We start from the raw sequence: 24,216 nt of genomic DNA on the forward strand, positions 1-24,216 counted from the left end.
TGTATGTTCTATTTGCAGTATATCTAGTTTAAAAATCATGAATAGCTCAAATTTTATTGAACATCACTAAAAGCATCACTTTCTGACCCACCACTTTTGGAGTAGTGGTACTACCAACCCTGCCTGGTTTGATCCTGTGATCCTGAGTCTGCGTCAAGTTTTTTCCTCATGTACTCCCTGTACCTGTATGGATTTCCTCTGGGTTCTCCGGCTTCCTCCTGCGCTGGCTCAGGTTCCCTGCCATGGCCTGTTAGGCTATATATGCCTGCTTCATGTCCATTGGTCCTGGGATGCTTTCACCATGACCCTGCTCAGGATAGACAGGTTACTGGAGATGAATGAACCTATAGAAAAAAATGAAAAAGTACAAAGCATGACAAAACAAATCGATGTGGAGTCACACCCAATCTGGCAACCCTATTCGCCAAGCTCAGGTTTCGGAGCGCTTTTAGAAACTGCAGTCAGGCGCTTCTGAGTTGTACAGTACTGTGAGGAAAGATTTATCAGGAGTGTATCTGTCTACTCTGTTCCATTACTTATAAACATATAGGGGTTTTTTTGTTTGCTTGTTTGTTTTTTTTTTTTTACAGGGACATTTAAAAAAAAAAAAAGCTGGCTTCAACCTTTGACTCTATCTACATCTGGCTAGTTTATGTTATTTTGGTGAAACAGATGCAGGATAGAGATTATCCCTGGAGAAACCTTTCTCAGAACACAGCCTAATAACTTTGGTGATATTTATTTCTATAGTGCAAAGTGAATTTCTAATCTATAGTGCGGCTGGATTACAGTGAAACCAAGGAGGCACTGAGGAAGTTTCAGGAGGCGTCGGGTCAATCTGGCAACCCCAGACAGGGCGCAGTGATTTGCAGCGTCTACTGTAGATTCGGAAAACAGAGTTTCAGTGGCAGTAAACTCGTAAACACGCGCAGGAAGAACCTCGGGCAGGAGGAGAACCATGCTGGGGAGGAAGAAGACAGGAGCGGGAAGGAAGGAACAGCCCAAAGCCTGTGAGCCGAAGATCCCTGGCCATCTGGGAAAATTCGGTAAGGAGATCAAAAATTTCTAATAAAACGTTTGGGATACAGCGATACTAAACAAGGGTTGCCATGGCTACGCTCCAACAATCATTCTTCCATACTACTCTGTATAACAATAGTACTGTTTATTCATACTGTTTACTAGGGCAGAGTGTTCCTGTTGAATACGGTAAGAAAGAAAAGAAAGAAAGAAAGAGTCGTGTTCATTACAGGTGTAAACATTCCGGCTTCGATATTTCATACCACTGAATCGGCTATGCGATTCAGTGCGAAACGATTCCGATTCATTCAAATATTTGACAGTAGAAGTGAATGTGCTATGGTACGATTCAATTTCGATACTTGATGATACTACTGCATCTGCTACGATACGATATTCGGTTTTAGGATCCTCCGATCAATATGTGACCAGCTATGTTCGTAAAGTGGAGTAGTCCAATAGTTCATTCGTGAACGACGATGAACTTATGAAGTCATAAGTTTTCGTACCGTATGCCTTGCAGAATCTGCAGAATGTTTGCAGGTTGCAATTTATTGTTTATTTAGCACACATGTAAATGTTACTCCTCAGGGTTTATATGAAAGAGAACCAAAACCACTTTCAATTGACTTACATAGGCGTTAAAGCAAGCTTCTTTAGTTTGTCCCATAACTGACTATATGCCAAATACCGTATATAGACGACGAATCTCGGCTCTGAGATTAGCTAGGTGATTTTCTGAAATGTTAATCATTAACATTAACAATTTAATCATTTTTTATTTAGTGCTGCCCTGAAGAAGCTATTTCACATGACAGATTTTTACACATAGTCCACACGACACAATAATAACTGAATTGACACACAAATGAACCAGTTCAAAAGTTTACACACGCTTGATTCTTAATGCCGTGTGTTGTTACCTGGATGATCAATGACATGATGTGTTTATGTTTTGTGATAGTTGTTCATGAGTCCCTTGTTTGTCCTGAGCAGTTAAACTGCGCGCTGTTCTTCAGAAAAATCCTCCAGGTCCTGCACATTCTTTTTGAATGAGATCCATCTTTTCACACTGAGGACTACTGAGGGACTCGTACACGACTATTACAAAAGGTGCAAACGTTCACTGGTGCTCAAGAAGGCAACACGATACAGTAAGAGCCAGGGGGTGTAAACTTTTGAACAGGATGATTGGTGTAATTTGCTTTTATTTTGTTTAAAGATCTTTTTTTTTTCATTTAGTACTGCCCTTCAGAAGTTACATAAGATATTTACATGTTTCCCAGAAGACAAAATAATAACAATTTACACCAATCATCCTGTTCAAAAGTTTACACCCCTACTAGCACGTGTTTAAACAGACCTACTCTGCATCTTACATGGCATAAACTTGAAGATAACTAAACAGACAACTTTGCAAAGATAGCAACAAAGATAGCGACAAGCTAACACTGCAAGATAGAGACACAGAGATTGTGGTGCTTACTACCCTGATGCCGGGTTGCTTGAACGTTTGTGAACATTTTCTACATTTCTGAATAAATATAACTTAAAACATCGTCAAGATTTAGGTGGGCAACAATTATTGGCACCGTTATGGAGGAAAATGGGGAAAATGTATTTCTCAGTACAGAACAGCTTCAACTCTGGGATGTTTGTGGATTTCCACACATGAACTGCTTGTGAGGTCATATTTATGCAGAAATGTAGGAAAAGCTTCTGCGATTTACTCTAGATTTTTTGTGTGTGACTGTAATACTACAGAAGACAACACAGGTAAAGTGGTTGCATTCGTCTTGCTGATATTACTGAAAGTATAGTGGAAGAAGCTTAATTAAAAGAAAGAGGGAAGTCTTACGAAATTGCTGAGGTGATGTGGAAAGACGAAATGTGTTCCTGATTTGTTTTCCTGCCTATGTAGTACTTGTTTAGTTAATATCCTGAGTGAAGAAAAAAAAAAAAAACCCAAAATATGTTCAGGTACTTCTGATCCTGACCCAGTTACACGGGTTCATAACCAAATGCTCATTTCTAATTAAGTATGATAATCAGATATTAATTGCTTTTGTGGAATTGAAGTTTTGTTCAACTTCTCGAAGACATTTGTAAAGTGTAAAAGAGTTACATACTTGCATAATAGCGGTATTTCGTTCTGTATTGCAGATGATAATAGAATGGGTCATTAAAAGGGTCTCATGGCTAGTAACAACAACTGTACAATATAATACATAATACTGTACAAACAACTGTCAAATATGTTTACAGTAAAGTACTATAATATCTTACATAGTATAAAATAAGAAATAACCCGGTACGCTTGCTGATTTGGCTGATGCTTTTAGAAGAGCATGGATACAACTGAGCTGAAGGTTAAGGACCCATCCAGAACAGTTTGGCAGTGCTGAGATTTGAACCTACATTCATCTGGACTGTAATGCAAGGCCCTAACCAATGAACCGTCACAACACGCTCCAGGTGTTTGCATTGCTTCAACCACTTCTGCCACTGATTTAACTTGCACTAAAAGATTACATTGAATCAGTGCAGCCTTCATGTTCTAGTTGTGGTGGCTCAGACGTTTACATCCCAGAAGTTTGTGGGTACAAATCCCAGTACTACCATGGTTGGCTCCTTGAGTAAGACTTTTCCTTATCCTGCCGCAGCCAAATAAGCAAATGTACTAAAGTATGTGTAACTTTTTATTATGTAAGTACAGTATTTACTGTAAATATGTTTTACTGTAAAAAAAAAAAAAAAATTACAGCCAATTTTTTCAGTGTAGCTTTCAGTGTAGGCTTTTATTTTTGACTTGCTTTCATTTTTCATGCACTGACCCTTGAGTGAGTGTGGGCTGCGGCTAACATCACGATATTTGCCTCTTCCTCTCTGTGTTTATGTGCATGTGTGTGGTCACATATGTGTGACCCTCACACCTTGTCCAACCTCCTTTCCATCTCTCATCTCTCATTCCAACTCACACCTCATTTACTCCCACATCTTTCAGCCTTTTGACCTCGCTCTCTCTCTCTCTTTCTCTCTCTCTCTATCTCTGTCTCATGCACTCCCTACATGTAATTTCCAGCTCCTCTGAGCTCTTCAGCTTCCCACCATGATTAGCCTTAACTCATCGAGTCAGAGGCCTATTACAGCCTACGGGGATGACGAACTTCTCCTTCAACCCACCACCCCCCACTCACTCTCCTCTCTATGGAGTTCATTGACCCCAAAAAGTCTGTTAAAACCAGCATCTGATGTATAATATACCATAGTATGTAGTATCTCTCAGCTGTAGCATTTTAATAGGATGCACAATTACGTATTGTTGTGGTTTCATCCATCAATGCCATGCCTCTTCAATACCCAGCATGCATTATGCCAATATATAATTGAACCATTGGGAATCCTGCGAGTAGGCACTCCTTCCTGCTAGCTTGGCACATGACATAAGTACACAGAGTGATGGTGATTCATCACAAAATGCTTTTGCCTTATATCATCAGAAGAGGATGTTCAAACCAGTCTACAGTGTCATTACTCTAAAAGTTGGCGTATTTACTGTCAGCCCTCAAATTAAATGATGACTAAATCAAGATCACATTTACAGCAAATGCAAATGAATGTACAGTAATTATCATAGCTAATGGCGTACTCATGCCTCATTTTCATGCAAATTTTGAAAAAAAAAAAAAGGTTAATAAAACTGTATTTCATTCGACAAAAATGTTATTTTTCACCAATAACATGTAATCTGCTCAGTTAATCCCCAATTGTATTTGCAAAGATAGCAACGTTTCAAAGATTATAAACGACATAGCTATTACTAAACATATTGCATTACTAATCCTGCTAAGCAGTGCTTGTTTTGTAAATACGCTTGAGAAATCCGTGCCGCAAAAGTTCTATATAGGAAAAACCTGGCAAGCTCCGAGGCCCAAACAGTACACAGATCAGTTCAGTAACCTGAATGGGCTGCCCAGACAATTGAGATAAGCTCCCATTTAGCACACACCTGAATGCAGATAACTTTTCTCAGGTATCTATAGCCGTGTGTTTGACTATATTTAGTCGGCAACTCTGAATACGACCCATTGAACGGCTTTATGAACATGGATGATCCAGTTATATCAGAATACAGAATAATGTAAAACACATCGCGATCTGTCCGAATAGCTGATGTGTAACAGGAGTAGATTTGATCTTAATCTATAAACGATAACTGTATTTGACCCGTGGGGTTTTGGATATCAAGGCTGCTAAAGAAACCACACAGACGGTAAAAACGCTCATTATATAGTCACACTCGACAATGTACGTTTATACACAATACACATTGTAATACATTCATATTATACACTCAGAGGCATGAAAAAAAGTGTATGGAATATAATATTTTTAAATTAAGGCCTAGAAATGTTAACAAGTAAGTAAAGACTGAAGCATCATGTAAAGTAAGTTAATATGGATTATACCACAATGTTGTTGCATTTATGAATATTATTGGTCAGAAGCTGTTGATTAACTTTCCGTACCAGCTGTGCTGACATTAATTCCAGCTGCAAGGCAAATCACAGGTTAATGCCCTCATTATAATGCGTATCATTTCTATAATAAAAACTTATACACGGGCTTGTATGTCTCCACGTAAATGGATAAAAACGTAGGTGTGAAATGTTGATTTTAGACATTTATTGTGCAGTTGTGGAAGGAGTCTCCAGTGTCAGTTCTTTGTAACAATCAGATGTAAAACTAAGTTTTCCACCATGGGAACGTTTTTTTTTTTGTCTTGTTAAACTCAAGAGAGGGAAAAAGAAAGGCTAGCGAGGGGACGACAGATAATAGACATGCTGTCAAGAAGCTGTGTTAGATGTATTAACATGAACTGCGTTCTAATCTTAAATTATCTACAGTTACTTAACAATTTTGTGTATTTTGCAACAACAACAAAAAATTTACCCCAGAGTGTACATACTCAAATGTGTTAAAAGAAGACGTGTAATATTTTCAGTTACAGAGTGCAGTCATTTGTAATGCAGTTTTGTGTAATAGGAGTAAGGAATTTGGTACATATTTAATTAAGTTCTTATGCTTACTCAGCTTTTATCTGTGGAAAACTGTCGCATGGGAGCAGATTTTACACTAAGCAGGCCGTAATGTCTGAACTGACCTTTCACGCCTGTTTAATTGCAGCATTTAATGTTCTCATCTTCAACATTTTAAAACAAAACAAGAAACACCACACATTTCCGCAGTGTCGCATTGGGATCGAATTGTCCTTATTTTTAGCATTAATTAGAGGTTTTGCGTTCGAGAAAGAACGATGCCCAGGAAGTAAACGAGCCACGTGAGGGTGAGAGGAACAGATAGTTCAATTTATAATTTTAGAGACTGGCAGGAAAAGATCTTTCTCTAATGGATGGTCATCGATTCTGACCAGTTATTTATGGTGTTTTTTAATCGGTTGGAGAGAGTAATGCTCTCTTATGGCAATCAAATTCAGTGTTGTTGTTTTGTGTTTAAGTTTAACTGATCCCAAATCCCAAAGCAGATGGTGCTCTATTAATTCTCAGAAGAGCAACATCATCCTCTGTCCTGAGCTATCATAATATATTAATATTACTAATATATAATAGTATATTAATATATTAAATAATAGATTTCTTTTCAGTACATTCTGAGTTCACCTGGACTGGATGGTGAAGCTACAGCGTCCTTTCTGTGCTTAATTTGATCATATGATTTGTATCAAACTCTACTCAAGTATCAAACTGACCATGGTGCAGTTAGGCTCCTTTAAGAGACACAAAATTCCTAACCACACTCGTAACACAGTTATATTATATTACGGTTCTTTTATCCTGTTTATCACATCTGACCATCTGAGCAGGAGGAAATGGCAATTGCAAGTCCATTGTTTTTGGATTTTTTTTAGAACTGCAGTGTTCAGCTCCGACTTTAAATCCCACGAGCCAGTTCTGCTGAATATATCATTGGGTCCCGTGAAACAGGGGGATAAGCTAACACACCGCCCTGATTGTCTTGATTAGTATTTGCAACTTTCTCCAGAATTCAACACGACCGTCTCTTCTTCGACGAGTTAAGTATGGTGGGGGTGCACAAACTTTTTTGCATTCGCTTTGAATGTCAAAAAAGGAAAAACAAGCAAACATTGACCTCTTATGATTGCAGCACAGATTGACTTTATATGTATAAAGAATAAAAAAAAAAAAAAAAATCCATTTGCTATGATGGAAAATCTTAGGCATATTTATTGTATGTGATATCATGATATTTATTGGTATCATTAGAGCTTTTATTCCTTCTTTCCATCCATGAAATCAAAACCAGATCCAGTGTTAAATGATGGATTCAAAACATACATATTTTTCCTAGTTGTATTAAAATTGCATTTGGATTGCAGTTGACAGTCATTTGATTTAGAGCCAGACTGATAGAATTCAAGTGAACGGTCATTTTGGTCTTTCACTCTAAATGCACTAATTGCATTCTTTTAAAAAAAATTATTTTCAGTACAATACAGATTTCAGAGTTCTGGGGGGAACGGGGAGTTTCCTGTTAGTTATTTTGTGTTGTCCAAAATTGTGCATGTGGCACATGGCAATAAGTGATTATGTAAGTTGCTATTTTTAGAACTATGATGTAATGTCGCTGTACTTTTAGTATAAGGCGTTTCAAGACGAGACAGAAAGAGAGAGAGAGAGATAGAGACAGAGAGAGAGAGATTGAAATCATCCGCAGACTAAAAAAGGAATGGAGATTCTGTCTTAAGTCCTGTTGTGATCTGCATTGCCTGCATGTTTTCACTTGGCAGTTGCTCGGGTAAAGCCATGAGAGGCCTCTAGCTAGAGCACAAACTATCTCTCTCTCTCTCTCTCTCTCTCTCTCTCTCTCTCTCTTTCTGTCTTTTTCTCTCTCTGTCTTTCTCTCTTTCATTTGCAACTTTCCATTGTCATTACTCAGCCAAGCTGCTTTACTGGGGCATAGTGACAAAGCGTGCTAAGTAAGAACCTCTCTTAACCATACACACAAACACACAAGCTTATTTCCTACACACATGCGGTGGCCTAGATGTCGGGGAAACGTTATCAGTGGTCTGAGTCCAGTCTGTGGTTGCTGTGGTGAGGGCAGTTTTCTCTGAAACACTGCTGGCTGTTGTTCAAAGGTGCTGGGAAAGATTAAGTCCTTGTGTGTGTACCCTTTTTTTTATTTCTCGCATTGTTTTGAGTGTGAAATAGTCCAGCGCTTTTTCTTTTTTTTTTTTTTTAACTCTCTATCCATCTGTAACGTATGTGTGATTACCAAAGAGAAGAATTTCAAAACATTTCCCTGTAGCGAGAAAAGAATGTCAAAAATCTCTTGAGTCAAAAGACACTTGGACGTAAGCCTGTCCTGATTATTACGTTATCGGCTTATCGTATGATATATACGCATGGCCTTGATTATTTTCACTGACCTCGATATTGCCCATTGTGTCTACTTGCGTGTTTTTGCTTACGTGAGAATGAATGCCACCAACATGCAAGATATTAACAGCGCACTAAAAATGTTTTTTGAAGAAGAAAAATCTAGAAAGAATAGTTCTAGTGTTTCAAATAATCCAGTCGTAGTCAGTAATGTCGGGGATCGAGCCGCTTAAGCTGTGTGAGCTTAAGCTGAACAGTGAATGGACAGCGGGAAACTGGAGCGCTTTACAAGCGGCTTAATTAACTCACCCAAACGCATCCTGTACAGATTAATCAGACATTTACACACAGCATAAACTTAATATTACAACTCGCTTCTGCACAAAACAACGTGAATGCACAAGTGAACTTAAGTAAGGCGCTAGTCAGAATGTTAAGTCACGTCGCGAATACGCTCTTTCCGTAACCACGCACTAAAACACGGACAATGAATAACTAAAGCATAAAGAATTCACTATAACATATTCCAATGTCTGAATATTCTTAATAGTTAAAGGTTCATCGCTCTTTGAAAGGGTGTACTTACATTATCCTGCAATTATTTTATCGTTATATCAGTGGCATAAAATGGTCTTAAATTACAATAATATTGTTTATCGCAATTATTTCTGGGACAGTATATCGCCCGACAAAGGTGGACGAGGTGGGTAGTAACATTTACTTCAATACATCTACTTGAGTAACTTTTTGAAAGAAAAAATAAAGTACTTTTAAGAGTAGGTTTAACTGGCCATACTTATACTTTTACTCAAGTTCATTTTTAATCACAGAAATGTACTTTTACTTCGCTACATTCGGTAGCGTTCCTCTGTTTCTGTTAAATGTTAATGAATATATCTAATTTTAATAATTAGTTTATAACACGTATCATGAGGTCGCGAGTCTCGCCATACGCTGTAGTGGTCTGAATGTGTCCGCAATAACCACGCGCTTTGAAGAGGGGGAAGAAGCGAGCGTGTACACACACACACAAACATGCTAACACAAACATGCTAACACACTCCCTCGTTCTACACACACTTTCTCTTCTGTTCTGTTCCACAGTCAGTTCTTTTGTTCTCTGTCGTCTTGTTTAAATGCAGAGAAGTTCGTATTGTTAACGTGTTGGGAAAATGTTTGTTTTTTGATGTGCGTGTGAGATTTTGTATTGAAAATGACAGGTTGTGTGTTATTGTACCCATCACAGGACTGGGATATGCTGCTTCCCCTTAAACCCAGGTTTTATATCATATAAACAGACAGACTCTGAAGGAGAGGTGGGACTTACATTTCTCCATGCAGTCTGAGATTCAGGATTTTCCCTTCATTTTAATCAGATCCGAAGTAACTAGTAACTTGCTACTTGAGTAGTCTTTTCATTGGATACTTTATTACTCTTTCTCGTCATAATTAACATTATTACTTTTACTGTTACTTGAGTAATTATTTTTCTAAGTAGTTTTACTTGTACTTGTGTAAAAGTTTTGGCTACTCTACCCATCTCTGTTTACAAATACGTTTGATTGAAGAATTTATGAAGTCACATGTCGCGTAAATGTTTACTGACGTTTCCAAACATTAGATTTTCATTAAGTAAATTTCACTGTAGCTCAGTGGGTTTTCTGGCCTTTTGTCAGTTCAGGATGCGTCCTGGTAACGTTAATCCGGATTAGGTTCAAAAATATTGCAGTATTCCTTTAACATCTGTCTCTGGGGCTTGTTCTTCTCATTTATCTCGTTACTTTCCCCTTTTCCTTACCCGGCTTCATACTTGTGCACCTACTGTGCTCTCGTCCTCCTCTCTCTCAGGCCTGCTGCTTTGTTATGGACATGAGATGCGAGACGTGTTTATATTCACTGACCTTCAGCTCAGACTGCCTGAGGAGCTGTTTTCTCCACCTGCACTAAATAACCAGATGGCAGTGATTTCTCTGGTGTCCTTAGCAGATTTGTCTCCGTATCTGTCTCCAGTAAGACGGGACAGTAAAGACAGACGGTTTTTGTACAAAAGCAGCAGAATCTGTGAAAAGGGCACATTTTTTTGGTACTATTTTGCATCTCTTTTTGTTGAATAGCAGAAAGGAATGAAGAAGCTTTTTTTTTTTTTTTATCTGTACAGCAGTCCTTTTACTAGATCTTGCAAGGAGATATCCAAAACAGTCTTTACTAAAAAAAAAAAAAATGTGGAATTTGTTCTAATGCCCTAAATATTGTATTGTATAAAAGTCTTAGCCTTCCTGATAAAAATCTATTTAAAGCAGATTGGACAGAGAAGTATGCAAAGAGAAGACTTAGTGAACTAGGTCACATGACGCACCATGACGAAACAAAATGTAACCTCTTCACATTGATAGACATTGTTTACAGCCATGAAATACTCACTAATGGTTAAACGTTAAAAGTTAACTGTTGTTGCCACTCAGTCATGTTCATTGCCTTAATAAGGAAGGAATTTTATGTAACTGGATTTTCACAAATAGTATTTACTTGAATAATACCGACTTGCACTATACAAAACATAAGCCCTGCATCCCAATTGGCATACTATCCATACTAAATAGTACCCGAGATTAGAACGAGTGTGTCCCAAATCGTAGTATGTTGAAACGAGTATCCCAAAGGTACCCGGATAGTCTACTGTTTCCGGTAGATTTTTGAAGTGTGGATCCGTGGACACTTTTTCAGCTAATATTGCCCACAATCCCTGGCGCGAGGGAGGAGTTTTGTGACCATTTGCTTCGCCGAATTCAAGGATGCATTTTGGAGAGGTGTAAATGAAATGTGGAAAAATAAATCAAGTGAATGATGAATTAAATTATATAGTATAAATTAATAATGAATGAAGAAATTCTGAAATGCAGCGAGGAGTCTGCGATAGAGTTCTCTTCCGGGCAACAACGGTCTCTTCCGTTACATGACAGTATGTCCTAGTACTTGCATATTCTTTTACTACACACTCAAAAGTATGTACTTTTTCTTCACAAAAAAAAGAGTACATACCTGTACTTTTAGTACATAGTATAAGTATACCAATTAGGATGCAGGGAATGATTATGGATCAATTTCTGGAAGCATTATTATGTTTTGTTAATTTATATCAGGCTTCAGTTTATGCAAAATGTATTCCATGGTATATTTCATTTTTCTTTTCATTTCATTTCATGCTGTAATAGATCTTGTCACTTGTGAGTCCCTGAGTAGTTTTAGCCATTCCTGCAAAGCAGTCAACATAATGCATCGTAATGGAAATATAACACATTGGTGGATGAGATTAGAAAATATATCAAATGCAATCTGATACCGATGCAGGTTTTCAGACCGTTATTAGTCCTGACAGTGATACTCAGTATCTCTACGGTAACTATTTCCAAACTTCATGAAGTTCATTTGACATTTACTTTACAAATAATCTCATCAAGCATCTGTTATGTTTGTGTCAGTGGTCTGAAGTGGCTGATTTAATACTGCAGTTGTAAAATCTCCAAACTGACTTCCAGTCCAGATCTTAATTGTGCTTTAATTTCATTATTGTGCTGAAACGGTACTTTATACCACTTAGTTCTTTTCGCAAAGATACAGCATGATGAATCCATTTCTGTTCCGCTTTTTTTTGAATTGTCCATTGATTAAAATCTTCAACCTGATAACAAAGTTTCATCATGCTTCACCGAAATCCCAGAACATAACTCCAGACTTTCAGCCAGTGGATTTAATGCATTCCTAGCGGAGCAAAATATCTGATGCTTGGCCTTTCTGCAGTAAATGACTAAGTTAACTTCTTAGCTGCAAGACCATTGTACTTTCACTCTGGTGCCAGATGAATCCACCAGATGCTCAGTAAGGATTTGTCTAGATTTCTTTCCATCCCATAAGAAATGACCTTTAACAATTGTCCCTCAGATGGAGACAGTTTTTTGGGTGTTTTACTGCATTTGCTCTCTTGATTTTTTCCCCTGTTTCTTGATTTCTTTGACAGCTTGAACAGATTGATAATCCACTTTACTGAACTATTGCTTTCTGAATTATTTTTAAATAAAAGCTATAACTTTATGTCTATTAAAGCAGTGGTTCTCAAACTAGTCAGGGCTCTGTGAGGCATAGCCAGGGGGTCCATAATATTTCTTTTATTAAAGTGGTGGAAATCACAACCAACATTATGAAAGTTATTATATGTGGGGGTCCAAGCACTAACAGCCAACTCAGACCTAATGTGTGTTCTATTGGTTCAGGAACGGAAAGCTGTATGGCTCCAAAAACGTATTATTTAAAAAAAAAAAATGTAAATAATTTTCTTGAAATAAATCCATACTCAGGGGTTTTTCTGGTTACAAAACATTTATTTTTCTGGTTACTAAACAATTGAGAACCTTTATATTAAATTGTGTTGTAAAACCCTTCCTCATGGTAGTTCAGTCTTTGAAAATGCCATCTGTGTTAACCTCCACCATGCGATTTGGCTAATCAGTGGTATATTAAGTTGAATCTGGTGCACTGGTGCTGTAACAAATATTCTATTGATGATGTCGGTGTACTTTTATATATAAAAGGTAATGTTGTTTAAGTTAATAGAGTTAATGACTACCAACACTACCTTGATGCCTTATTATAATTGTAAGTAGTTATGGTAGTGGCTGGTCCAAAACTATTCAATTGTAAAGCGTTCTCTGTAGAATTGATTGTATATTAAATTAACAGCACATTTTTAATGCAGTATAAACTGGTTAAAAGGATCCCTCCAAAGTTGAAATGAAACCTGCACCACAGCTGAGCAAGGATGAGTGAGTGGAGGCTAGTAGACTGATGGAGTGGGAGAAAGATGCCAATAAACGCTTTTAGGGATCCAGGAAATTTTGTATGTCTAGTCCTGGAGTACACTCTGCTCTATATTATTACACTATAATTATGTATTTAAACAATCTAGAGTCTGTAGAGTGGTAAGGCTTCAGTGTAATCACTAACATTTCATGCTAAATGTAATTGACAAATTACCACCTCCTGATGATGACTATTTTCAAACCGAAAATGTTCCATCTAAACCTTTTTCTGCTGATTTTGCGTCTGTAGTGTAGCAAAATTCTTGCTTGTCAGCCATTTATTTCTTGGTCAGAAGTAAAACCATGGCTGCATCTGGATACTACGCCGCTTTCGCAATATACACCAGGCTGTGACCAAAGAATGCAAAAGTGTCCAGCATTCCACGCTTCATTGTTTATCAGGCTTTAACAATCATCTTGCCATGTTTTCCACACTACTTGTACTAAAATTATGAGAAGTAGACCATTTGAGATCTGGGTATCTCTGGATTGTTAGAGTTAAGTACAGTTTGGGGATTTAACTAACATGGTCTCATACACTTTCAAACCCAATTTGGAGGGTTTTATATATAATATAATAAATGATTGAAAATAAATAAATGATAAATTAAGGATCGAAGAAGTTACGTTTTGGACCAGCTATTACCATAAGTACTTAGAATTATAATAAGGCATCAAGGTAGTGTTGGTAGTCATTAACACTATTAACTTAAACATTACCTTTTATATAAAAGTCTACCAACTTCATCAAGAGTATGGATTTATTTCAAGAACATTATGTATATATACAGTCATGTGAACAAAAAAGTACACCCCATGGAAATTTTTGGCTTTTCGGACATATTTGGACAAGGAAACATTTGATCCTCTTTGAAACAGTGCCTATTAATGAAGTTGATTCACTCTTCATTAAAGTTGATTCACTCTTCATTCACTCTTCATTACTACAAAATTGACATTTTGTAGTAATTTTCACAATTTACATTAACAAAAAACAGATCAGTCACATGGAAAAAGTAAGTACACCCCTACATTTATCACACTTTCAAATCCATAAAATTAGAATGCGGTGTTCAAGATTGGGTTCTAGTGATTAGAACCTGCTTAGGGCGTGCAGGTGGAACCTGTCTTATTTATACCCCTCTCACATCTAGTGTCTGATGTTCCCTTTGTTATTGAGGTGTGTGGTGTCATCATACCAAGATATAAAAGAGTTCTGTAAGGCCTTCAGAAAAAAAGGTTGTGGATGTCTATGGGTCTGGCAAGGGATTTAAAAAGATCTCCAAATTAATTGAAATACATCGTTCCACTGTAAGGAAAATCATCTACAAATGTGGGAGATTTCAAATGACTGCTAATTAGTCCAGGACTGGCCGTCCTAGCAAATTCAGCCCAAGAGCAGACTGTCTGATACAAAAATAAGTCTCCATGAACCCCAAAATTTCATCACAGGATCTGCTAGTAAGTGCATGTGTCTACAATCAGAAAGACATTGCACAAATTTGACCTGCAAGGGAGGCATGCCAGGAAAAAGCCTTTGCAAGACTACAGTTTGCCAATGAGCATATAGGCAAAGGCCTTTTGGAATAATGTGCTATAATGTGAATAATGGACAGACGAATCAAAGATAGAGATGTTTGGCCACAGTAACAGCAGACATGTTTGGTGCACACCAAAGACAGCTTTTCAGGAGAAGCACCTCATACCAACTGTGAAGCACGGTGGTGGAAATGTTATGGTTTGGGGTTGCTTCGCTGCCTCAGGGACTGGACAGCTTGCATTCATTGATTCAACTATGAATTTTTCATCATATCAAAGAGTGCTTGAAGATAACGTGAGGCCATCTGTCCGAAAGTTGAAGTTGAACCAAAAGTGGACCTTTCAACAGGATAATGATCCTAAGTACACTAGCAAATCCACCAAGGAATGGCCTATGGATTATGGAATGGCTTAGTCAAAGCCTGGATTTAAATCCATATTTGGATATTTTTTTTCCAAATATGAAAAAAAAAAATTCCATAGGGTGTACTTGTTTTTTCACATGACTGTATATATATATATATATATATATATATATATATATATATATATATATATATATATATATAAAAATCTGTGTATCATATGTATTCTTAAATTCTTAAAATACACACATGGATGAACTGGGGCTCAACTGAAATTGTTGATTTTTAAACTGAGACTGTACAGCATGGCATGGAAAATGGAAATTCCTTTTGGCTTAATGATGGATGGATGGTGAATGATGTCTACTGTACCGTCTGGGCCGGTTTTAACGCCATGTTCATCTCCTGCCTCAGTAGCGTCCAAAAACGTTTCACTTCTTTGAGCTGGCATGTGCTGCTGAACTGACTCTAAACTGTATGGGATTGGATATCGATGTGCAACCTGCACAAATTGGGCTCATATAGTGTGAAATATTTTCTTCCAATTGGTGTACATTTTGGTGTTTTTTTTTTTTTTTAAAGTATCTGCCATCTGTTTTTTCCACTGTTCCAAGCCTATGCAACCCCTAACCAGTTCACACCACAATGAATTGTTACCACAGTTAGAGATAAGGGCCAGGGCTAGCACTTGTTCCCTTTCTTACAATTTTATTTGCAGATAAAGGTGCCTTCCAGCAAGGAAATTAACCAGGAATGGGTTTGGGAACTACAGGTTTAGTACCAGTATATCTGGGTGACTTGATTGATCTGATAAACTGACGAAATCTGCCAGATCAGTGAAGAAACATCTTTGAGGTTTTAGCACAGGTCGAATGAGTTTGGTTGTTTAGTTCTTTGCTCCTACAGAATCCGGCGGTTCGGCGTGAACGTCTCTGCGAAACACATCACCATATCCTATCCATCAATCACACTGCAGTCTTCCTGCCTCTAAGATCTAATGGAAGTTCCACTTGACCTGCCAGGGCCAGTCCGGTTTCTCATCTTCCCTTACTGAATAGCAATTTCTTTTCTTTCCACATCACCACAACACTAATGTGACAGCTTTTCAAAATACAAAAACACACGCGCAAATACCTTTTCTCCTCTGACAAATGTTATGTTATTTTTACTCGACTGCAGATCTAATCATAGTCTCTCTCTCTCTCTCTCTCTCTCTCTCTCATAAACACACACTGACTAAATGCACACACTAAAGTTTTTCCTCACTTCTTCATTAAACCTTTACCCCACTCTTTTCTTGTAGGATCATGCAGGATTGAGTCAAATTCATACACCATACTCTGTTTTTTATTCTCCCACAGTCATTACAGTATTTGACACACAACAGCCTAATCTTGTGAATACACCTCATCTCAGTCTTCCGACTTCTAGCACATACACTGACCACTGACCTACTAATGCTCCAATGTGTGCGTGTCTGTTTTTGCAAAAGTGTGTATGCCGAAACCCAGCTGTGGTAATAATGTGTGTGTCAGTGTTGGGAAGAGCTCTAACTACTGACACAGCACTACATAAATGCAGGGTAATTTTAAAGACAGCACGTAATGAGTGTGTGTGTGTGTGTGTGTGTGTGTGTGTGTGGTATTGTCTTATAGGATTTACTACTCATAGCAGGTGTGCTGGATACAGACTTCTTGTCTCCTGTAAGAAACACAACTTAGAGACAGAGTTTAGTGGAGAGAAGCGACGTCACATGGTTCCTCTTCTTTTTATTGGGTCAAAATTAATAATGTAAATAATGTAAATGTAATAATGTAACAAAAAAATTAAATGATTGTGTGTGTGTGTGTATATATATATATATATATATATATATATATATATATATATATACACACACACACACATCAATGTTATACACTTTATATTACACTCACATGCTTCAATGAATGAAATTAATGTAATATTCTTTTAAAAATAAATAAGCCACAGAAATTAATTTGTATTTTTATTGAGATACAATATACAGATAACAAAAATAAAAGAAAATGTAATAATATCATTATATCATAATAATATAAAACTAACAACATTTTGCTTTTATATTATATTGTATTATATTATAATATATTATATTAACTTAATTGTTTATTTATGCTTATTTTGGGGGGTCTTATTTGTCCTGAAGCTGTTTGTAGCACATAACAGCCTTTTCCCTGAGTGCAACAACAGTTTTTTTTTTTAATTATTTGAACTTTGGCAGTTGTTCTGCTAAAGCTCACATGAACCACAGAATTTTCTGGCAAAAATCATACAAAAAGCAATGTGGAAAATGTTGTAAAGTAAAGGATATTTTTGTAAGATTTAAGATTTGTATGACACGTGCTTTTGTAAGATTTAATGTTTATTTGACAGAGATTTTTTCCCCCTCAAGGTTTCATTGTGTGTGTGTGTGTGTGTGTGTTTGTGTGCGGTCTGTCCACAGGCCTGCTGGACAATGAGGACGTGCGTGTAATGCTACAGGGCTCCAGCATAGTGAAGGTGCGCTCATCACGCTGGCAGAAACAACGCGGCTTCCGACTGCTGGAGGACTGTGTCACCGTGTGGTGTGAGTCTAGCAAAACCTCCCGCAAAGCCAAGAGACGCCAGAGCTGTGAGTGTTCCACGTACGCACACACACACACACACACACACACACACACATTGTTTGTACTTAACTACCTATATGTAATAAGAAATTTCTACACCACAAGAAAATAATTTTTATAGCAGTATCATTGCTATAAACATACAGACAATAATGCGCTTTTACATTGACCCAATAGAAATAACAATAAAATATATGCAGATCCTGGTGTGTCTCACTAAAATATTTTATTGGCCTCAGAAGAAAAGAATCAGTGTTATTGAGTAAGTGTTGTTACATTTGGTCAGCATGACTTGTTATGTTTGAGAGAGAAAGCCACATTCCAGTGCTGTAGGGCGGAATTTACATACAGTAAGGAAAGTGAAAACATCCTCTCTTATCAGATGTAGGAGGCAGAGAGGCATCACTCATCAGCGGTGGTTATAAAAGTAAACATTTCCAGTAACACAGCCACTACTGCTTCGCTTTCCCAAGCACTGATGTAATGCCTGCAAACAGTGTTTAACTGGGTTTGTTTCTAGCTAACGTCACACCTCCTCTGAGTTCTGAAAGTACTACGTGCTATAGGATGAGGAGAATGAAGGAATTAGGTTTATACATGGCTTATACAACGGATCTGCATAATCTGAAATTCCAACCGGTTAATACCGTAGCTCTGTTGAATTCTTTATTCTGATTGGTCCAAAGGTGTTGTTTATCATGGATGCTCTATGTAAATAGATTTTAAAAAGTGTGTCATTGTTGATATCGTGAACAGTTTTCTGCCAGAACAAATTTATTTGCAAGGAGTCTCCAGTGTCAGAGCTTTGTAAACATCAGACATCAGGCAGTTTCTGGCACAAGAATGTCTTCAAGAGAGAGAAAAAGACAAGTCCCTCCAGGATTTCCAGGCAAACACGGTAGAGGAGCTTCCAGTTATTCAAATTTACTGCAGATTTGTGATGTCATCGCAACATGCATTCATCCAAAGCCTTCTTCGATTCTCGCGTGTCGAACATGAGTACAGCTAAAAGGTCACATTTACCAACAAACGTCACTAAGAAAGACTGCGCAAAACAATATCATGCAATTGCAATTTCACCAATTCAAGTAGTTTTCTGCAAAAAAGCACAAAAAAAACTCCGCACGTTGCATCGCAAATTAAAGCCGCAGCAAAATCAAGCACTCGTGGCTGCAACAATCACAAAATAAACTTCGCAAAATCGTGTACGGACTGAAAAGAAAGGCAGGTATAATGTAAGTTAATAGGAACTAACTTGTTTTTATTGCTCCTCAACGTTAACTGTAACTAGAAACTGCAAAAATATGATTGTTGTTCTTTAATAAATAAAAAGTTGTCAGTGTTGGCAAATTGCTGTAGTACACGAGGAATAAAACACCATGTGGTTAACAGCACATCCCAAAGTGTTTTATTGGCACTCTTGCAAAACACTATGGTATTTATAAAAAGCTGGAATTAAAACGCAGAATTAATCGTAAGAACAATCATAACCATTCAGTTGAATGAGGGTGAAGTATTATGAATCTGTATACATGAAACCATTTGGACAATCCAAGGCAGGCAAATACGATAGCTGAGTCTCTGAAAATGAAAGGATTTGCTCCAAGATGCTCTCTGGCAGGTCTTGGACTTGAACTCGCATTCTTTTGGTCACTGGAACAGACCCTTAACCACTGATTTATCCAGTCATCCACTGTGGGGAAGCTTTTAACTATTTTGCCAACACGGAAAATATGATTCCATTTCGAAATCTGCCTACAAATAGTGATGATTATTTAGCGTCCATCTCACCAGCTTGAAGGTTTGTTCTATTTCACCATAGCCAGATAGGAAATATTCCGACGTTGGGTTTGTTTCTAAGAGTGTTGAATCCTGTTTGAGTTTTGTGTTGTAAATAAGGGCTTATGTTTGAGTGCTAAACACGAGGGAGTGCTTCTTATTTACTTTACAGAGCTGCACATGCACACTTTAGATAGGATAAAACTTGAGAGATGAAGTCATGCGTTTGGAGAATGTAACGTACACACTGTGATTTTTGAACCACACTGCAGTGCCACTTCCTGCGCTCTAACACTGAAGGAAAAATCTATAATCCAATCCTATAATACTCAAACAAATGAGCAATATTTTGACGTAAAAATGGAGCCAGTACACTTAAAAGCATCTCACATAGCATGGTCTTCAGAAGAGCTGACTCCTAATAGAACGGCGACGTTAAGATCATCTTTTACTGTCCATTTTGATGCTCGTTGTACCTTTTACCGAGGATCTTGTGCGGTGAAACATTTTTAAAAAAACCTCATCGTTGAATAGTAATCTTGATAAAGACATGCAATAATTTTATAAACCGAACTGGCACAGAATTAGTCAGCTTGTTAGCACTGCACTAAATATTGCCTTAGAGGTATTTCACTTACCTGGTACCTGTCTAAGGTTAGCTATAACTTTAGTAGCTAGCCAAGTTTGCTAGGCTAGTTTTATATAAGTAGAAATATTATGTCATGTAAATAAAAAAAAAAACAAGAAGTGCTCACAAGCTAGAAAACATTAGCATGATATATTGTGTAAACCAATAGCCATGTTTGACAGGTATAGATAACATAGCTAATAATTATGCCAAATAAAATTACATTGGACAGAAAGGTAGCTTACACTAGCTTGGTAAACCAGTAGCCAATGTCACTAAAAAACTAGCTAATACCAGGCTAACTATTATACTTTATAAATCTGTGGCCAACGTCACTAAAAAATTGACTAATATAAGCATAACTAATATACTGTGTAAATCTGTGGCCAATGTTTCTAGAAAACTAGCTAGCTAAATGTTATGCTGTGTAAACTTATGGACAATGTCATGAGAAAACTAGCTAATATTAGGTCAATTATTGTGCTAAACCTAAGGCTAAATGTTAGGCTAGGCTAAATGTTATGCTGTGTAAACTTATGGACAATGTCACTAGAAAACTAGCTAATATTAGGTCAATTATTGTGCTAAACCTGTGGCCAATATTGCTGTATATTTATGTGGTGTACTAACATACTTTCTTAGATTTTTATAAACACTACACTGAAAAACAAAACATTGTGAAACATGTTTTTTCAGGTCTAGTATGATTTAACACCAGCGCTAAATACAATACCTTTTAGACCACTAAAGCTAAAGTTAGCATCACTGATGCATGCGTTATTGGTCAGTCCCTCCAGGATTTTGCGATCACAGAAATGAAAGCAAAATCAAGCAAGCTCTGCAATATTCAGAGGAGCTTGCAGTGTTTCAAAGTTACCGCAGATTTGGGCCAAAACGCATCATGTGATGTAATCACAACACGCGTTCGGTCAAAGCCCTCTTCGATTCACATACGTCAAATATGAGTACAGCAAACAACACTGCGTAAGACCTTGCAAAACAATTTCATGCAATTGCAATTTCACTAATACCAAAGTATCACTATAAAGTACAAAAAACTCCAAATTACACTGCAAATTTCAAAAAAAGCCTCAGTAACGTCTAGCATTTTTGGGTGCAACAATCATTTTTTAAAAAAAAAATCTGCAAAATCCTTTACGGACTGATTGGTTGCTTATGGCGAGGATTCCTGGTCCCAGACACTGAAAAGTACAAAAGCAAGAGAAGTCAGAAATAGAATGTGCCATTTAATACTCTACTACATAACATACTGAATATTAGTTTTATGCTGGAAATGCTGCTTTAATTCATTATTAATGTTTCAAGTGTAAACATTTTACTGCTACAGTACAGCTAATTCACCCCTTAACATTACCCATAACACTATGCCTCATTTCCTCATTCACATCCAAAGTTACAATCAGGACAGGAGTTGAAGGTTGAAGCAGTTGAAGGTCCTCAAGGACACAACTGTGGCAGTTTGGTTGTGCTGGGATTTGAACTCACAACCTTCTGACAAGTGGGCCAATGTCTTAACCACTGAGGTACCGATCTTCCTGTAACTGCTAGAGTAGGAATTTCCTACTCCAGCCTACTGTTAGGAATCCACTCTAACAGGTCTACTGAGGATGTGATCTCTCACGTCCTACACGTCACCCACACCCACACCGACAGCAACAATGGGAACTAGGTGAGGCTGCTGTTTATAGACTATAACTCAGTCTTCGACACCATAGTCCCACACAGACTGGCCTCCAAGCTCAGGGACCTCAGCCTTGATGCTCCCCTCTGTGACTGGGTCCTGGATTTCCTCACTGGCAGACCACAGGTAGTGAGAGTGGGACAGTTTACATCCAACACCATCACCCTGAGCACCAGTGACCCACAGGGTTGTGTCCTGAGCCCCCTGCTCTACTCTCTCTGCACACATGACTGTGTGTCCTCTCACAGCTCCACTTCTATCATCAAGTTTGCTGACGACACAGTGGTTATGGGCCAACAACGAAGCCACCTACCTTCACGAGGTGGAGAAACTTGTAGCTTGGTGCCAGGCTAACAGGTTGTGGACTTCAGGAAGAGGCAGCAGCGGAACTACACTCCACTCGAGATCGGCAGGACTGGAGAGCGTGGAGAGAGTGAGCAGCTTCAGATACCTTGGAGCACACATCTCTGAGGACCTGACCTGGACTCATCACACTCAAGCTCAGGTGAACAAAGCCAGACAATGGTTGTACCATCTGAGCCTGCTGAGGAAATTCAGGGTCTCCCCAGCGATCTTGAAAACTTTCTCTATTGGGGTTATAGAAAGTTTACTGACTCAGTGTATCTCAGCGTGGTACAGAAACTGCTCAATCCAGGACCTGCAGAGTCCTGCAGAGATTGGTGCGCTTATCTGGGCTCATCTCCGGGTCTGCTCTCCCCTCTCTGCACAACATCTACACCAGGCAGTACAAGAGCTGCTAAAATCATCAGGGATTCCACCCACCCAGTAACTGTGTGTTCAGCCTGCTGCAATCAACCAAGCGCTTCCGAAGTCTGATGGCTAAAACTGAGAGGGTCAGGAGGAGCTTCTTCTCTAAATATAGTGTGTTACTACCCAGCTTTTGTAACTATTATTAGCTCTCTTTTTGTCAGGTTGTTTACTCAGGTAAACGTTCATTTTGAGTTCAGCCCATAATCTCCTCTGAGAGTGGAAAAACCTGAATACCTTCTACAAGTCTATCAAGGCTGCTTCATTTGAGCAACAGGAATGCTATGGCACAGACCAGACATTTTCACCCACAGCTTTCAGTCATACACAGTGGAAACAAACTTCTGAGAAAGCTTGTGGTTTGGAAAAAAGTGAAGCAAATAAAACCTCCTTTTTTTTGTTGTTTTGGCAGTTTCACTCACTCACTCACTCTCTCTCTCTCTCTCTCTCTCTCTCTCTCTCTCTCTCTCTCTCTCATGCACACACAAACAAACACAGGATCAAGAGGAGGCTTGTCTTTCCTAATTAAATAAATCCCTTTCTGCATTAGTAGTTAATCTTCGAGCTGTTTAATGATTGAAAATAAATGTGCAACTTAGAGGTAACATTATATTAACAGCTCCACCCCCCCCACCCCCCCCCACCCCCCCACACACACACACATACATACATGCTTTGCATACTTTTATGTGCACCCATTGCCAGTCCATGATAGGGTCATATGGTTTTCTAATTTTAATCCACTGCATTTATGTGGCCCTTTGAGAATTTATTTGAAATAAGGGGTTAAATGAGGTCAGGTAGTTATGACATGTCATAAACTCTATTTTGGTGGTGTACAGTATTAATTTCATGGCAGTCAGGTGATGATGACTCAGTATAATGAAAACCAGTTCTGACCAGAATTACACAGTCATTTAATACGTATTAACCAATACTACTTTTCTGCAGTGTCATGACGTGTTATCTGCATGGAGCTGACAGATCAACCTCACGGTGGTTACTAGTTCAAACTGTTTGACTCACTTCCTCATTTCTCATTTCATTAAAATGCTAAAAATAAATGTTCCTATATTAAATGTATATAGAAATATGAAAGGTGAAATTCAGATTCAACTACAATGTATTTTAATGGGAGGAAAGCTTGATGCTCAATGGCAACAGGCTTTTAATACATCGTTTTGGGTCCTACCGGGATGCCGTGCGTCTCTGTGAGTTAATGGGAGTGTGGGTAGGTGGATTTTGCAGAAAGAAAATACGGGTGAAATTTTATTATTGAATTACTGAATCGATAACAAACATGACTGACATCTCAAACTTACCAGCATCAGGCAGAGAAAGGACACAGCTACAGCAGTCGATCAGCAAGCGAATCAATAACAGTTTTACACAACTTCTATACCTTGTTATTTTATCTTTGTGATTGGTAAATATTTTAAATACAATTTCAAGTATTACTTAATGTTTGTGCGCGGAGTTTGCATGCTCTCCCT

General features: G+C 38.0%; 1 protein-coding gene across 5 annotated transcripts in view; it reads left to right on the forward strand.

The window, feature by feature from the left end:
• The first annotated feature begins 334 nt into the window (after positions 1 to 334).
• plcd3a (phospholipase C, delta 3a) overlaps positions 335 to 24,216 on the forward strand; it is a 42,225-nt gene continuing 18,343 nt past the window's right edge. For 2 of the 5 annotated variants that reach the window (XM_053616048.1, XM_053616055.1), the window contains exons 1-3: positions 335 to 1,046; positions 16,854 to 16,901; positions 17,684 to 17,851. In XM_053616048.1, coding sequence (XP_053472023.1) covers positions 959 to 1,046; positions 16,854 to 16,901; positions 17,684 to 17,851 — 304 coding nt within the window. In that variant the 5' untranslated portion in view covers positions 335 to 958. Of the gene's footprint in view, positions 1,047 to 16,853; positions 16,990 to 17,683; positions 17,852 to 24,216 lie in introns of those variants that run through there. The other 3 variants (XM_053616064.1, XM_053616074.1, XM_053616081.1) reach the window with 3 other exon arrangements.

The sequence above is a fragment of the Ictalurus furcatus genome, chromosome 2 (genome assembly GCF_023375685.1).
Source record: "Ictalurus furcatus strain D&B chromosome 2, Billie_1.0, whole genome shotgun sequence".
Classification (NCBI taxonomy): domain Eukaryota; kingdom Metazoa; phylum Chordata; class Actinopteri; order Siluriformes; family Ictaluridae; genus Ictalurus; species Ictalurus furcatus.